This window comes from Antennarius striatus, chromosome 15 (genome assembly GCF_040054535.1).
Source record: "Antennarius striatus isolate MH-2024 chromosome 15, ASM4005453v1, whole genome shotgun sequence".
Taxonomy (NCBI): Eukaryota; Metazoa; Chordata; class Actinopteri; order Lophiiformes; family Antennariidae; genus Antennarius; species Antennarius striatus.
The window spans coordinates 12,364,822-12,381,936 of NC_090790.1; the positions used below are offsets into that span (position 1 = coordinate 12,364,822).

The 17,115-nt window shown below is 37.7% G+C and overlaps 1 protein-coding gene across 1 annotated transcript; it reads left to right on the plus strand.

Moving 5' to 3' along the window:
* Positions 1-80: 80 nt before the first annotated feature.
* Positions 81-13,988, plus strand: opn4xa (opsin 4xa). The gene is made up of 10 exons (XM_068334437.1): positions 81-275; positions 5,992-6,127; positions 9,439-9,572; positions 9,697-9,900; positions 10,007-10,178; positions 10,664-10,825; positions 11,186-11,293; positions 11,377-11,551; positions 11,733-11,849; positions 11,991-13,988. The coding sequence occupies exons 2-10, from the start codon at positions 5,994-5,996 to the stop codon at positions 12,078-12,080; spliced, it is 1,296 nt and encodes a 431-aa protein (XP_068190538.1). The 5' UTR covers positions 81-275; positions 5,992-5,993; the 3' UTR covers positions 12,081-13,988.
* The last annotated feature ends 3,127 nt before the right edge of the window (positions 13,989-17,115 follow it).

A 17,115-nucleotide genomic window follows, 5' to 3' on the forward strand; every position in this document is an offset into this window, starting at 1 on the left:
GTGTTGCAGCCTGCTTTCTATCCGTTTCTCTGTATATTCTCATGGTCTGCTGGTAGCAGCTGCTTATTTTTTTTGTTCCACTCTTTGAGAGAATCTCTGGGGATTAAGAAGAAGTAGTGATCAATCTGAGACATTTAAACTTGAACTGTGGTGGATTTTTCTTCTTTTTTATTTGAAATGCTGTTACAGCTTCATTATCTCTGATCCTCTTTACCAGCCCACTACGGACACAGAGGTGCACCAGGGAAGGAAAGGGGTTTCACTCTTTGTATAAGGTAAAGTAACTCTTTGTTATTATCTTTGTTAACTCTTGGTTTGTTTGTTGTTGTTTTTTTTAAAAAAAGCTTGAATACATTTTACAGGTTATGCTGGTAAATTATGATGAATCGAATGAAAAGTTTTGAGAGACGGGAACAATTTGTTTTGTAGTGTAATAATTCTATCAAGGGGTAGTTCTGAATGATGCATTTTAAGAAAACTCATTGCGACCCCCCATTTTTTTAAAGATTGACTGTTGTACGAGTTTAAAGTAAATCTCTAATCTCTCACTAATGTGAGATTCCTTTATAAATCTTATTCTTATCTCTTAATCATCCATAAATTCTACTCTGATAATATTATATACATTGTTGATAGTATTATGCATTTTAGCCCAAACGGCGCATGTGCATATTGTAGGAGGTGTAAAAAGGGGGCTTAACAGCCTGGTTCTTTTACCCTGTTTCTCACCATTATCACGTCTTGACCAATATTCATGTCTTTAATTAGACCTGACTGTGGAGGATGATTTACATTAAAAACTGACTGTTCCTCTAAAGGAAGATTTTTTAACACACTTGTTGATTTAAATATCCTTGAAAAATGCTGTCAAGTGTATTACTTTTTCCACTACTTTTGGTGTATTCTAATAAGGTTTTAGGGAAGTTTTTACTTGCTTTTTAATATCCATATTATTATTTAACAAATAAATGTAGCTGACATCATGATGTCACTCCTTGACAGAGCGTATTCATTGTCACGTAATTATTTCCAGAAATAGGAACTTCATCAACAATTTCTTAATGAACACGCATTTGATGCTCCCATCCCAGTTATGAAATGGTATTAAAAGGAGGTCAAGAATAGATTTCACCTTCGGTGTTAAAGGATTTATGCTTAATAAGACAAGGGCATGATTCGTGGAATCGTAGCCTTTCATATGAGAAGATGCTTTCATGCCTGAAAGAGGAAGTAAGACATGACTGAGGTTTCCTTGGATGCACAACATTTGACTGAGCACAGCAAGAGACTGCATGGACTGGAAAAACCACATGTCTGTGTGCACTTAACCAAACGTGCCATCTTACAGGGGCTTACGGTAATACAGTATATTAATTTTTTACATCATAACGAAAAATGCTGTACAAAAAATGAACAGAATTTATTGTAATTTGCATGGTCACTCCCCTCTAACACCGTCTGCCGTCTCTGTCCACAATATGTGTATTGTTGTCTTCAGATGATTCTTTATTCTTTAGACAAAGCAAACTGCCCGGTACAGGTGGTTGTGAAGGGATTGTTTGGTTTCACACTACTATGTGGACTCCTCACTGCATAAACTGTATGTTACCATTCTTAGCAAACAAACCACTTGTGTCTTTGACTGTAACAACCAATAACGGTGCTTTGAGTCATCTGGCAACACGTGACCTTAATGACTGTCACTGTATTATGACCTCAGAAGAGATTAAATATATTTGCTCCGCTAAAGTCAGTTAGATCTGATAAAGCCTCACAGATGAATAGAAGTCCAGTTGCTTCAGATTCAGCCTTCAATGATTTCTATGACATGAATGAGTGATAATTTACACCATCACATACTGTATGTACAGGGCTCCAGATAACATATTTTGTTAAATCCTGCAGAGGAACTAGTTGAGTCCAGAACAAATACAAAACAGAAATGAGTTAGAATAAGACATTAAAGCTTTAAAACAAAGGACATGGACATTCAAAGCACGTGTGACACCAGTGTAACCTTGGGTCCTCTCGGGTTAAAATCACATTTTATAATATTTCAAATGGAAAACAACTTTATCAAATACTACCATTAGAATCACTTCCAGAAACATACACAACTATATCAGTGCTAATGCATAATACTAACCCTAGCCTGGGTAAAGTGGGCAGTTCCTGCTCTTCCTCTCTCATTATTCCCCTTTCCAGCTTCTTGCTTTATTGTCCTCTAAGGAAATAATCTTCGAAAAATACAGATATTTACAAACTGAGTTTTAACTTAACCAATATGAAATTGGAAGGATGAAAGTTATCTTAGCTAATAAGATAATAATTTACTGATGTGAAAAATTCAGCATCAGTGTTATTTGTCAGCTGATGGCTGGGGAAAACAGCATGGAACTACGAGCATTTCACAAGTAGACTTCATTAGCATGTGTCACGATTCAGTGGATTAAGCTGTCCGTTGGGCTAACTGGGATTACCAGGGAATCACATGTTGACCCAAGATCTGGGCAAAGTGATTCACTCAACCAACCCACCCACACAAATCATGATGCTGGTGATCAGAAGAGACCACCGAACAACAACAAAGGATTTCATTTCATGACTTTCATTAGACATACACCTCAGAAAGACACTTGAGGTTCACACCTCAGTGATCTCAGTGGTGGGTGGAGACATGACTGCAGTAAAGTCCCACAGTATTACAGCTGAAAAGAAATGTTTACGGCCATAAATGCTCCCCAGTCTTGTTTCTCCTTCACTGCTGTCTTTATTACAGATCCTTCATCCTTTCTTTGCTTGCTTATCTTCATCACTGCACCTCCTTATTGCGTCTTTTACCACTTCATTCCATGCCTCTTTCTCTCCTCCTGATTTAGTTTCCCTTGCTATTTTAGATTCCTTCTGCATATATGGTGCCTTCACAAAAGTGTAGGTTTCCTGCCATGTGCACTAATACCAAACCATCATGGATGATGACTTTTGAAATGTTCGCCATTTCTAAGCCGTACATGTTCAACTGTCATTGGTGACGTAGCGATGTGTACCTGAGCCAAACAGCCCATGGAATCTTTGAATGATATTATGACTGTAGATCATTAGAACCCCCAAATTATTTGCAACTTTACATTGAGAAACATTATTTTTGAATTGCTTCACATTTCCCAATGGCAGACTTTCACAGAATTGTAAACCCTTCATCACCGTTACTTCAGAAAGCCTCAGCATTTCTGAGTCATTTAGATTGTTGGCCATTATGCCCAGTCATGTTACTTACCTCACTCAGTCACTCAGCTTTTATTTGTAAAGCGCTTAATCATACCAACAGACATTTCAAAGCGCTTTTACAGACAGAGAAACCCAACAGCACCATATAACCTGTTGCCTGTTAACCTCAATAAACCAGATGATTTCTTGTAGCATTTCACAACTTTTTTTTGTCACTTTCTCAGTTTTTCTAAAATCCATTGATGGCATCAAATTCAAAATGTATATACTGTATAAATTTCAAAAAACAATGATATTTCCATTTTCAACATTTGGTGCATTGTCTTTGCACCATTTTCAATTTAATACATCTATATGGCAAATTGGTACATTCTGTTTCTGTTTCTTTGTATTTTATCTACATGTCAGCTTTTTTGGAAATAAGGTTGAATAATCTTGGAGAAAAGCCTGAAGTTGAGTTAGTTTTACCTACTTTTTTGATCAGTATAAATGTGTGTCATCTGAATACCATTGGAAAATGAAAGAATGTTTCCTAATGAATTTACCAAGTGAGCAGATGTTTTAATATATGTATACAATATGTGTTGAGACTTTCCACAAATCCAGTTTGTTTTATTAAGAAATATCTTTTAAAGGATAAATTTATACATGACAATGATTCAGTTGAGAGAATTCATAATTTAGTTGTTCTGAAGCAAATTATTCACGCGATTCTTACAGATATTTCAGAGCATCGTCTTGAATGGGTGAGCAGAGAGCGTTTGGTTCCTCCTAAATCTTTTGACAATGCAGATCAAAGGCAGGCAAAGGCTGCCAAATGCTGTTAGTATTGCGTGAAACAATTTGCACTCTTCATCCCATCGCATTAGCAAACCACAGAAATCCTCTTATAATAAACGCTGCGGCTGAGCGTTAACCGCATGGTGTTCAAAATCCACCCTGTCACTTTCATTATAGAAATAGTTGGATTTAATCACAACCTGCACAGAAATCAATTTTGACATTGAAAATTATGACATGTCATCTTGTCTTATGCACTGAAACCCATTAATAAATGTTATGTTGTCAAGTTCTTGATAAAATCTGTGGAGACAGTAAAAGGAGATCCTCTCGGACAATAGAGATTAAGTGTTTTCTGAGGAGTGACAAAAATACAGATACATTATTAATGTTGTTACAGGAGTAGCTTTACAGCTAACATGCACAAGTAGATGCAGATATATGTGCGTATGTGTCTAAACTAGGTAAATTAAAAAACTGTGACATCATGCAAGAGAAAAAGTGTAAAAATAATGAGAATACACCGTTTATGTTAATATTAAGTGGAGTCCATGAATGAAAAAGCCTGATAGCTGCTATCAAGAAGGAATTCCTATATTATGGAGGGATTGGTTTGTAACAGAAGGAACACTGTACTGTTTCCTTCTTCTACAGCCGTTGCATTTGCGTGGTCCAGTCCAGCTTTCTGTCAAGTATCTGGAGATGATCTCCACCTTATTACCTGGGAGCACCAGTCTACAAATTCTCCAATTGTCTCCTGCATCCCCTTTCATATCCTCTGCAAACACAGCCAACAACAGCTGAGTCATCAGAAAATTTCTGAAGAAAGCATGTCGTGTTGGAAATCTGACATGCACACAGTGAACAGGACCTGGGACAGAATGGTTCCCTGTGGTGTTCCTGTGCTGGGGAAAGACAACTTTTCCACGGATGCAAACTCAACACCTCTGTCTGCTCAACCACCACTTTGTAGACCTTTAATGTTGCATCAGAATAACAGCTGTCAGTACACTCAGAAGTGAAATCACAAATTCTTCACTTGTATCTGTTATTATTTAACTTTGATTTAGTTAAGAGCACTGGTGTATTTTACACAAGGCTGTGCATTCTGCCAACAAATGACACAATCCATGAAATCACATCACACAATCTAGGAACATCATATTTTTCACCAACGGTCTATGCATACCTGATCTTTATGCATGAAGTGCACACATTTTCACTTAATATCACTATATTCTAATTATACCCATATCAGTTATCTCTAAGGTATGGCACCCTGGTGTGTAAACAAGCTTGAGAAGGGTAAAGATCAGCTAGTAAAAAGGAATTCTGATCTAAATGCCAACAACACGGTCCTGTTAACAATTATGCAAGGGTGTTAGTCATCATTTACTAATTCATGCTTCAAAAAGTATGGGATGTATGAGAATGACTTCAGTATGTTACCACAAACGTCAAGATGGGGGCACAAGAGGAAAAGTCATAAGATCAGTCTTTCAGATTCATCGTGTGATTTAGTGTCTAGACATCCTCCGTCCGTCCATCCATCCATCCAACCATCCATCCATCCATCCATCAATCCATCCATCCATCCATCCATCCATCCATCCATCCATCCATCTGTTGATCCATCCATCTACATCATAGAAATTCATTAAAATTTCAAATTCATTCACCTCCAAAGTTAAGTTGGGAGGAAATGTATTCCACAGATTTCTTTTTGGAAAATATACTGTATATGGATGTGGTCAAAACATGAAACATGAACTCCGCTGGCACACATCTAAAGCATAAAAACAACAAAAAACATGAAAAATAGTAGTCTGGCTACTCACTTAGCAGTCTTTGTAGGGAGTGATGACAAGCTGCCCATCAAGATGAAGCACATATGCTGACGTGTGTGTGTGTGTGTGTGTGTGTGTGTGTGTGTGTGTGTGTGTGTGTGTGTGTGTGTATGTGTGTGTGTATTTACTGTCACAGGAATGGACGTGGAACATGGGATTTTTCGGCAGGTGGATGTCCAGGACCATGCCCACTACATTGTGGCCTTCTTTGTGCTGGTGATCGGAGCAGTGGGCGTCACTGGGAACGCCTTGGTCATGTATGCCTTTTTCTGGTAAGCAGGGAGTTGTTGACAAAGAATGTGTTTGTCTGTCATTGTCAAAGTATAGAGAATAATTTCTACCACCTCATTTCACCTCACACTTTGAGAAGGACTGCGAAAGACTTGAGATTAAAATAAGATTAAAAAAAACACCCCATGATAGTGCGCAGGAATTTGATCGTCATGAGGTTTGTTGCATGCTCAACTGTTGCTGCCTGCAGGACACAAAATTGGATTTAGTTATTCTGAGAAATGACCCCATTGCCCATTTATTTACACATAATCGGTATTGCTGTAATTAACATATTTTTATGAACATCTAAATGTAGTTGAGAATTTTTCCGATCAGAAACCAGAAAGGTAATTAACAGAAAAAAAATAAAAACATTATTTAAAACATGGACAAGACTGGCCATTTATCATGAACAGATTTCCAAGAAAAAAAGATCCATTGTTGCTCTGGAATGAGAAATAAAATACTGTGACAGTAGGAGCACAGGGTTATGGTTACGGTTGAAATACAGAAGCTGTTTGCTTGCCTGGTCTTGGTTTAATGTTTGATCATTGTATACAATTCATAAAATTCAATGTCATTTCAATTTTGATAAAAGAGTAATACATACACAAAGTACTAGTGCCTCAGCACTGTTCTTAAATGGAGTAATTGTGTGAATTTAGGAACTATAATGGTTTCTTTTTAACACTAAATATAATGTTTGAGACCCACGATGCGCTGGCAATGTGTCTGGAAAATTTGCCTGCCTCATGCCTGTAAGGCTGCTGGAATAGGCTCCAGCAACCCCCGTGAAACGTGTAAGCAGAAAAGCTGTACGGAAAATGAATGAGTGAATGTTTGAGACATCTGACTTTTAAGCTTCTTTTAAATTTAAATTGACAGTTACTGTATATATAAGAGTTTCTTGTTAACCAAGAATAACAAGACTAACTGAAACACAAGCCGTTGATATAAAAAAAAAAATACAGAAAACTTCAAAGCTTCAAAACAAAAACGCTGCAGGGTTTTTGGTGTTACAGAGATTTACAGCGCTGGATATGGGAAAAAAGGGAGGTCCTGTATTGAGAACCATAAATGTCACAAGCATAGACAGTGTTCTTCACAGCAGCCTGCAGGCATTCAATATCAGGAAGCAGCTCAGTGATTTTCTAACTGTACTGGATAAATCAATGCATTAATTCAATAATTCAGGACTGAAGCTCAGGGTAATTCCATCCACTGCAATATCTGCCAATATACCCGATAAAAACAATGCAACTAAACGCTCAACTTGATAAATAGGAAAGTGTATCTGCAGCTTGCCCTATATAACTTAGTTTCTCAGTTTTAAAATTCATGTCATTATGATCTTTGAGAATCATTTAACTTTTGGACTAGTACAGCGTATTTTTGGCAAAAATCACTGCCATATTTGGTAATGTCCACTTTTCTATCTGCTCTCAAGGCAGTTTGTAATTTGCTTCAAGCCCAGTCATTTCAACTGGTTTCTTGAAAATACAAGAAGTATTTTTTGTTAATTCTGCAAAGCAAACTTATCACTTATTAATAGACCTAAAGGGAAAGATGAAACCATTTCATCAAATTAACTGTAACCCTGCAATAAAAATCAAATATATATTCAACATACAGTAGTATGTAGGGGAAATATTTTTTTGAGTATTATATGCCTGGATAGTATTCCACTGAATACAGTTAAGAGTGTTGGATATAATCCTAGGTCTGACATGCTTTCTGCATTAAGGCCTGCCCTCCAGTGATGCGCAGCAATCTCAAATGTTGCATCACTCGATTTCTCCTCCAGTCACACTTGTTCAGTACGCAATCACTCACCTACTTGTATACACAGAATTACACTCTACCCTCTCTGTTGGAGACACATTACCTCTTTTCACAGGAGCTGAGCAATCAAGGAAAACAAAGCCAAACATTTATGACATTGTTTGAAGAATTTAGTTTTTGGGTTCACATTGTTTTCAGTTCAATTTAACAAATATTCATTCCAGATTTACGTTCCTATGCTCACGATACCCTTTATGATGCAGTAACTCAATATATACTGTATATATAATAGCTGTAGTGATCCCTGAAGGGAAAAGCCGAAAGAAGAAGAATAAGAATTTTTTTGATTTTTGCAAAAACACTTTAATCACATTCAAACATTTTACAATTTTTCATTAGATGAAAATACTAAAGTGTTTCAAACAAACTAAAAACCAATAAATAAAAGGAAAATACAATTTAAAAATTAGTGCATTACATCAGGAAGTTTGCAAAAGTGAGTTGATCATCAACTAAACTGCATAGGACATTTTTGTGACACCAAATGTTCCTCAGATGTTATTTACCGGTAGGTTTTTTGTCATTTTATAAAAACCAAATTCTAGTTTTAAGCGACATCTGATGTTACAGCAAAAAACGGTAGCTGCTTCTTGAACAGTATCGTTTTCAATTCTCCTCTTCCTGGTCACGTAAATTGCGAGTTTTGCCTCTCCAGAGATAAAATTTAAAAGCTGCCACCTTCTTTGTTTGGATTTATTGTACCCAGCACCGGTGATGAATTTCCTGATACTAAAATTTTCACTGAACAGATTAAAAACATTCGGCATTGGAGCATTGGAGCCGATGGCACCATGTAAAAGTCTCCACTGGAGGTCGGGTGTTTTTTTCTTGAGGGGAGGTTTGTACAGAAGTCTCCACTGTGGGTCAGGTCCATTTCCCGTCATCCTGTTGGACCAGGTGGTGGGTGCTCTGTCACACAGGCTTTTCTTGTTGATTACTTTTACACATTTTTTATACAGTACTTTTTGTTGGCCGTGTGCAGGCTGATTTGTCGTTCATCTCCGAGTAGAGGACCCTCCAGTTCTCCAAACAGGGGACTGATGTGGACCTCAGGGAAAGGATCTTTGCTGTCCGGCACAGTCCCTGTACTATAGTCCAGGAGAACTGTGGGCCTCTGAGGACTGATGGTTTCAAGCTCATTAATATTAATCTTGCCTGCACACGCAAAGATGCATCATGGGTTTTCACAATTTGAGCTTGTGTAAATAGCAACACATTACCTTTTTCCTCTTTGTGCATGTGTGTGTGTGTGTGTGTGTGTGTGTGTATGTGTGTATATACAGTATATATATATATATATATATATATATGTATATATATATATATATATATATGTATGTGTGTGTGTGTGTGTATATACATGTATATGCTATGTTTTGTAAAATTATGTGACTTTCAACAACAACATATTGTCTTGTTTTATACTGATACTGAGCAAAGCTCCTAAATGAATCATTGTGTGTTTCAGTAACAAGAAGTTACGGACTCCCCCCAACTTTTTCATTGTGAACCTGGCGGTTAGTGATTTCCTGATGGCAATAACACAATCGCCCATCTTCTTTGTGAACTCCCTTTACAAGAAGTGGATTTTTGGGGAAATAGGTATTTTTCTTTCACTTTCTATGGAGTAATAAAAAAAAAGTGTGTCCTGTATACAAATAACTTCAATTTCTTATTTTCCAACAAATCTTATTGAAATATGATTTTCTTGTTTCTTTTTCCACAGGCTGTAAAATGTATGCCTTTTGTGGAGCTTTATTTGGCATCACATCCATGATAAACCTCCTAGCTATCACCATAGACCGCTACATCGTCATCACCAAACCTCTGCAGGCCATACGGTGGAACTCTAAGAAACGGACCTGCCTTGTTATATCCCTGGTCTGGCTGTATTCTCTAGCATGGAGTCTCGCACCACTTTTGGGGTGGAGTAAGTGACGTCAACGTTTGACACTTAAAATATAATCTTACATTATTAGATGCTGAATTCCCACATTCCCGTTCCCACCTGTCTGTGTCTCTTTTTCTCTGTCAAGGCTCTTACATACCAGAAGGTCTAATGACGTCATGCACATGGGACTACGTGACATCGACTCCTGCCAATAAAAGTTATACTTTGATGTTATGCTGCTTTGTTTTCTTCATACCTCTGGGAATTATATCGTACTGTTATCTCTGCATGTTTCTCGCAATCCGCAATGCAAGCAGGTGAATAATTTACCATCTGTAATGCTACAATCTTTATGTTAACACATAAGGAAGTTATGTGTTCACCCTTGTCCATTTGTTGGTTGGTTGATGTATGAAACACAAACTACTGAACGGAGTTTGTTGAAACCTGGAGTAAGGATAGGTCTTGTGCCAGAACAGACCCGATTAATCTGTTGGTTATTGATGGAAATATACTGTACATTCTAATGAGAATCTTTCTACTATTCTCTGCACACATTACTATAAAGATCAATCTCCAACCTTCAATCATAAATCAAGCAACTATCTTAATTTCAACTCCAGAAGTGAAAAAAAAAACTTTAAATAAAGAACTCTATAATTTTTTTGTATCTTTTCGTCTGTATTTGGGCCGAAATTCCTGTTGCAGCAATTTTCAACATGAAAAATAAACTATTTTGATTTTTTTGATTCGCCCAATTTAAATTCAGTGAATCTTAATGTTATTTTTTTTGCCCTAACAGAAATGTGGAAAAGTTGGGTTCTCAGGTGAGGAAGTCAACCCTGGCACAGCAGCAGTCAATCAAGACTGAATGGAAGCTGGCCAAGATTGCTTTTGTGGTCATCATAGTATTTGTGCTTTCCTGGTCACCCTATGCATGTGTCACCCTCATCGCCTGGGCTGGGTAAATATATAGTGTGACATGGGCCCTTTATCAGCTGATAATTTTTGCCTTTTTTGCCTAACTTTGTTGCATGTAGATACCTTGCTAGACTCTGAGACTTGTTAATTTTATTTACTCAGTGCTAATGTTTTAGCCATTAATCCAGATTACACTGTTTGTAGAATATCACACAGTACTGAATATGGCATGACGAAAAGCTACGCAATAAGGTTTAACTTGTAAACCGTATACTCAGCTGGCTGCAAATCAAATGGGCAAACTCAAAGTAAAACATGATATATAAGAAGTTCAAATACTGTACGTGGCAATAACACATGTGATTTAAGGTTCTATTGTCTGCAAACAATTTATACTTTTCAGATATGCAAGCAGCCTCAATCCCTATTCCAAAGCAGTTCCTGCTGTTATTGCCAAGGCATCAGCCATCTATAATCCTTTTATTTATGCCATCATTCACGTGAAATACAGGTTAGTGCAGTCATTCAAATAGTAAGTAATGAAAGCTTGAAAAGATTATTGCTATTTTACAGACACGTCAATGTTTTCCACAGGGTCACTCTTGCGGAAAAGGTCCCCTGTCTCTACTTTCTATCCCAGGGACCGAAGAGGGAGTGTGTATCACTGTCACACAGCAATTCCTCACTCAAGGAACCAGTGCTGAGTAGGCAGTTATCATCATTCACCAGCAAGTTTGACCGAGATTGCTCCATGTCTACAATGGACACCGTGAGTTTGGCTTTTAGAGTTATTATCTGTATTCATACCAAACATTAAAGGGTAGCTGTGGAAATATGGAAAGAACGCTAGACTCATTAGCTTGAGGGGATGCTTATTTCTAATAGGACTGCTAAATTGACCTATACTATAGCTATACAGGGTCATGTTAATTTCTTACTTTGATTTACAGTTACAGTTGGACTCTATTAGCTATTGTCTGAAATCCAATTATTCCCCTGAAGCTGTGAGGGACAAAGAACTTGACTCACTGACTAAGCAAGCAGAAGACAGACAAAGTCAAACACAGGTAAGGTAGGCACTGATTGTTATGTTAGTTGAATCTAGATTCAAATAAAGCCATTATCTCTTGAACGTCACCCAAATACATTCAGAAAAACGCTAATATCATGCCTAATCCTTTTGCATTTGTATCTAAATTTCGTTTTAGTCCCCCATCCCAGAGCGAGGCTCACTGAGCAGATGTGACCACACCTTATCGACAGAGTCCTTGAAAACAAAAATCCCCCTGGTCGAGTGAAGGTGAAGGGGTTGACAATCTTGAAGGTTTAAATAAAGAGAAGAAACAGGAAGAAGAACAAGCGGAAGACTGAACATAAACAGAGTGGAACAGAAAGGACAGGAGAAGATTGAGGAGAAAGACTCATAGGCTTCTCATGCAGACACTATATTGTAATGATAATATTGTACAGGTGCAATCCCAGCCCCTCGAACCAACTCAAAGACAGATCTTCTGGAACGTGACTATTGTAAGGACCAAGAAAATACAAAAACTATTGTTCACCAAACAGCCTCTAGACTGTTCTGCCCAACTATATGAGTCAAGCACAGTACTCCCTTCCCAACATGAAGAAGCTAAGGCCAGTATGTCCATTCATTTAAGTGGTTATGTGTTAGTGGAAGGCCGACAAATTTGTTTTGTTTAAATTGTATTTTAAACCAACAGCATGTAATAATCTATAGTGTGTGTACTGTAGATGAAAATCTAATATGATTCAGGCAGGAGGGGCACTTCCAAGACAAGGAGTTCAATTATGGTCAGAGTGGGTGCATAAGCGTATTGGGAAAGAGGCAAACTTGCTTAAATAACTTCAGAATACGTTGAGCTGTCAATCTCACTGACTGCTTTTGTCGTAGCAAGCCCTTCCTTCTCAATGTGATATGAACCAAAGGTCCTTGCTCACATTGCAAAATCAGTACTTTGCCTAAAAGGAAAATAAAACAGCATTCTCCGCCTGAATCACTTTCTCAGCCAGTGACAGCATTGAAAGACGCTACTCTCCATCGGTACCTGAATAAAAGTGCCTGCATGGTGTTAATGAATTTAATCAAATTCTCACAAAATATGATTTATAATATTTATATTGACAAAAATGTAAATGTTTGGTGACTCACAGTTCATCACAGGTTCAACACACAGAATGACATTTCAGGGGAAGCTGCAAAACTTTGTTGGTTTTCCTCCTCCTAAGACATCCTTTTCTTTTTCCACACATATCACAACTGTGGCTACTCTGATAGTTGAAAAAGCTCCAAATAACTGTTTTCTAGTCAGCCACTGAATTAATATTTTTGAATTGGTCGAATGCTTTCTGCTTTTCGAATACCTCCGGTCTAAGCTGTCTTTGCAATGCCAAGAATATTTTTTAACTTTCATCTGTACTGAAGGAGATAGGAGACAAGCACAGTGATTAGTGGTTAGGCTGCTTTGGGCCCTGGACCATCGGCTTGTTGCTCTCACTTCTTGATTAATTTTTTTTTACTATTCAGTATGAAAGCCCACATTTTAGCTGACTGTCTCACAACCACAATACAGTCTGTTGGCTTGTTTACTTTTTACAGTTAATGATTTTATTGACTGGTGTGAGAGCTCTTCATTAAATATAGATGTCATGAAAATGAAGAAATGATAAGCTGTTTTTACCCATGGCCAGAATGTTGACATTGCACAGTACATAATATTAATATCTGGGCACAATTATAGATGACAAACTTATATTTGAAGCCAACACAGATTAAGTTTGTGCTCAGACTCAGCAGCAGTTGTATATATACTGGAAGTAATAGCGATATTTTTTTAAATAAAAAGTTATATTTATGTTTCATCTTGTCTGTTTTAACATTTGCTTTTATCTGCTGGTGTGAGACCAGTGAGATCAGTCTTCTGAATACAAATTGGTGCCATCTGGCCGTAGGTTAATGGTCTCATGAGGTATGAGACCTCCTTCATCCCAGTGACAATTGGCCTCATTAACAGTTTGCTGAGATATGTTCCTCCAAATGTTCTGAATCTGCAACTGTATGTTTGTGTGCCATGTGTTATGAGCTGTTTTGTTTTTCTAACTGTTTTCTGCTAGCCGTAAAACAATTTGCTTCCCCATGGGATAATAAAGTTGACATTACCTTACCCCAAATAGAACATGAAATGAAGCACAACAGAACTCAATTTTAAAAGTTGTGTGGACCATTGAAGTAATTTGTAAGACTATTTGTAAGATTAGAGAAAAGTAAGTGTCTAAATTAAAATTTTTTAGTTCAGAAATCTTGTCATTCATCGGAACCTTTTGCACGACTGTACATATTTTTAAAAATATATATTCAGCTTTCGTGAACTTTTTTTTACACGTTTCACAGATCTAGTTAAAGAATTTAGCATTGTGTTTTCTAAATTACAAGAAATTGTTAACTTATTAAACTTGTATTTAAGAGTTGTCTTGCACTACAACTTTTGTGAACCAAAGCAATTTTTCAAAAAGCTATTCAACTGGTTAATCTGTTTACATTAAAAGCACTTGGAAGTAGTTTATTTTGTTGCTCTCTAGGACCCCAAATTTAAAATGCTTCATAGTGCTGTGAGACTTGGACTTAATATCCCAATGCACATTAACACCTGACCAATCTAAGTTTAAAAACCAAAACAGGAAAAAATAGGTCATGCTGTAACTAAACTAAAATTTTGTGTGCATAAAGCTTGAGAACAAGCGAAGAATTTAAATTTTTATTCTTTGCGGCTGTGACTACTTTTTTATAATGGTGTGACATGAATCATGCGAGAAATCATGTGATTGTTTGAACATTTATGGACCCTTTTGTAAAAAATTAGAATACCATGGAAACATTTATTTATTTCCATAATTCCGTTCAAAAAGTCGAACTTTAATAGATTGTAGATACAGGGCCCACAAGTTACATGATTTCAAATATTTTACATAATTTGGACTTCCAAATCATAAAACCCATGATGACAAGAATTCAAAACATTAGAATATTGCGTAGAAATCACCACCTAACTCTCAGTTTTTGCAGGAAAAAAATAAATAAATTACAATCACATCAAATCAATCAAAATATGGTACCTTCAAATTGGTGTGTCAATCTTAACTACTTGGTTGGTAATCTCTTTGCCTTAATCACTGCATTTATGCACTGTGGCATTACAGCAATCAGCGTGTGGCATTTCCTAGGAGTCATGGAAGCCCAGATTTCCTTGATGCTTGATGTCAGCTCTTTTTTGTTTTTGGATCTGGTGCCCCTCATTTTCCCGTTAATCAAACCTCATATATCCTCAATGGGTTACATGTCTGCCAAACTGGCTGGCCAGTCAAGCACTGTGACGTGGGCATCAAACCAGGTTTTGGTGCTCCTGATGATACAAAAATCTGCATCTCCATACAAATCCTCAGCAGCAGTAAGGCATTTCTCTAGGGACATTCTGGTATACTATTGCAGTGACCTTGGATTTAAGAAAGCTGAGTTTACCAACACTTGAATCGATTTCACCCCAAATCTTGACTGACTGTGGATAATTCACACTTGACCTCAAGCAGCTTGAGCTCTGTTCCTTAACCATCTTCCTCCAAACTCTTGGACCTTGATTCCTGAATGAAAGGCATATTTGACTTTCACTGGAAAGAGGATCGCATTGAACCACTGGTCAACACTCCAGTCCTTCTTGTCCTTGGCCCAGTTAAGATGCTTCCTATGTTGACTCAGGCTCAGAAGTGGCTTGACCTGAGGAATCTACCAGTTGTGGCCCTTCTCCCAGATGTATCTGAATGTGGTGACTTTTGAAGCTGTGACTCTCCCCTCATGCCACTCTTTCTGGATCTCTTCAGATATTGAATCTCCTCTGTTTGGTAATCCGTTGAAGCCCACAGTCAACACTTTTGCTGGTGCATCTTCTCTTGCCACATTCCACTAGACTTTTCATTTATATGCTTCGACACTCTTGTGAACAGCCAGCCTCCTTAGCTATGCACTTTTGTGGGCTCTGAATCTATAGGCTATGAAAGGTTAACTGTGGAATGCACTGATGCTATCCTTAGTCAAACTTGCATAAATACATCCCATAATACTGTGAGCAGCTCCAACCGCTACAACCAATGTAGCGTTCAGGACTGAGATGTTTATAACTTCTCTCAAGTAGGACAAAAACCTGCGTCAGCCCCACTCCTTTTATTGTCACTTGCACAGAAGAACCCCACGACCACACCTTTTATACACGTCACACATCTATGTCACAGAACAAAACCGACTGAAATGACCATCATTTATGACACCACAGCTAGAGAAACGAAATACAGACATACGCTAATACACTACTAGATGTTGCATCACCTCAATCAGGTATAAAACAGGCTATTTTCCAGCAGGAACACAAGTCTCTTTGTGTATCTCCACTACAATCACACAGCTGCGCAAGTGCACCACATTATTTACATACATCGCAGAAATGCAAGACTTTTTTTTTTCATTTTTAGTGTATTTGTCATTTGATTTCATCATAATTTATTTGATATAAATGAAATTAAATTACAAGAACATTAAATATGAAAACTTAGAGAAATGAAATGCTTGTACTTATCAAAACAACTCTTCAAACGGCTTATTTAAACACGAAATCCATTCTCCTTTCTTTCCTCTAGAACACTCCGTTAGAACAGGTTAGCTAGTTCTGGTTAGCTAGATCAGGTTAACTGTCACGGTTCGGCGTGGCAGTGCTGGTGTGTGGCAGGGCGACGGGCCAGGCTAGTGTACTCATCCACACACCAATGACGTGAAACTCAGCTACTGGTGATGATGAGGCTTTTTAAGCCAGGTTGGAAGAGAACTCGGTGTTAATTCGCTTTTCAAGTTTGGTTTGTCATGATGTTCTGATTCTTGCCTGTCTGGAGAATGTTTGAGTTTTGGATTAAATCGTAGATAAAACCTCTGCATAGTGTTCTGCATTTGGGTCTATATTCTGCCCATCGTGACAGAACGAACCAACAAAAACTGGACCCAGCGGACACCGACCCTCTTGCTGCCCTGACCAGCAGCAAATCCTGAGGCCAGCTAGCAGGCCTTAGCATCACAAACACGTGATCTGATTGGCTATCGAATCTGTCTATTAATTATATGTTCCCGTTCACTCACAGTGCAGGGAGACCTGCATTCTAGATTCTGAAGGTCCTGGGCAGATTTCATTCAACCTGGCAACACAAGCTAGCTGAATTCTGATTGGATAAAACCCCTCTAACCTAAAAATAGAACACTGACCCAGTGTTGGCCTATGT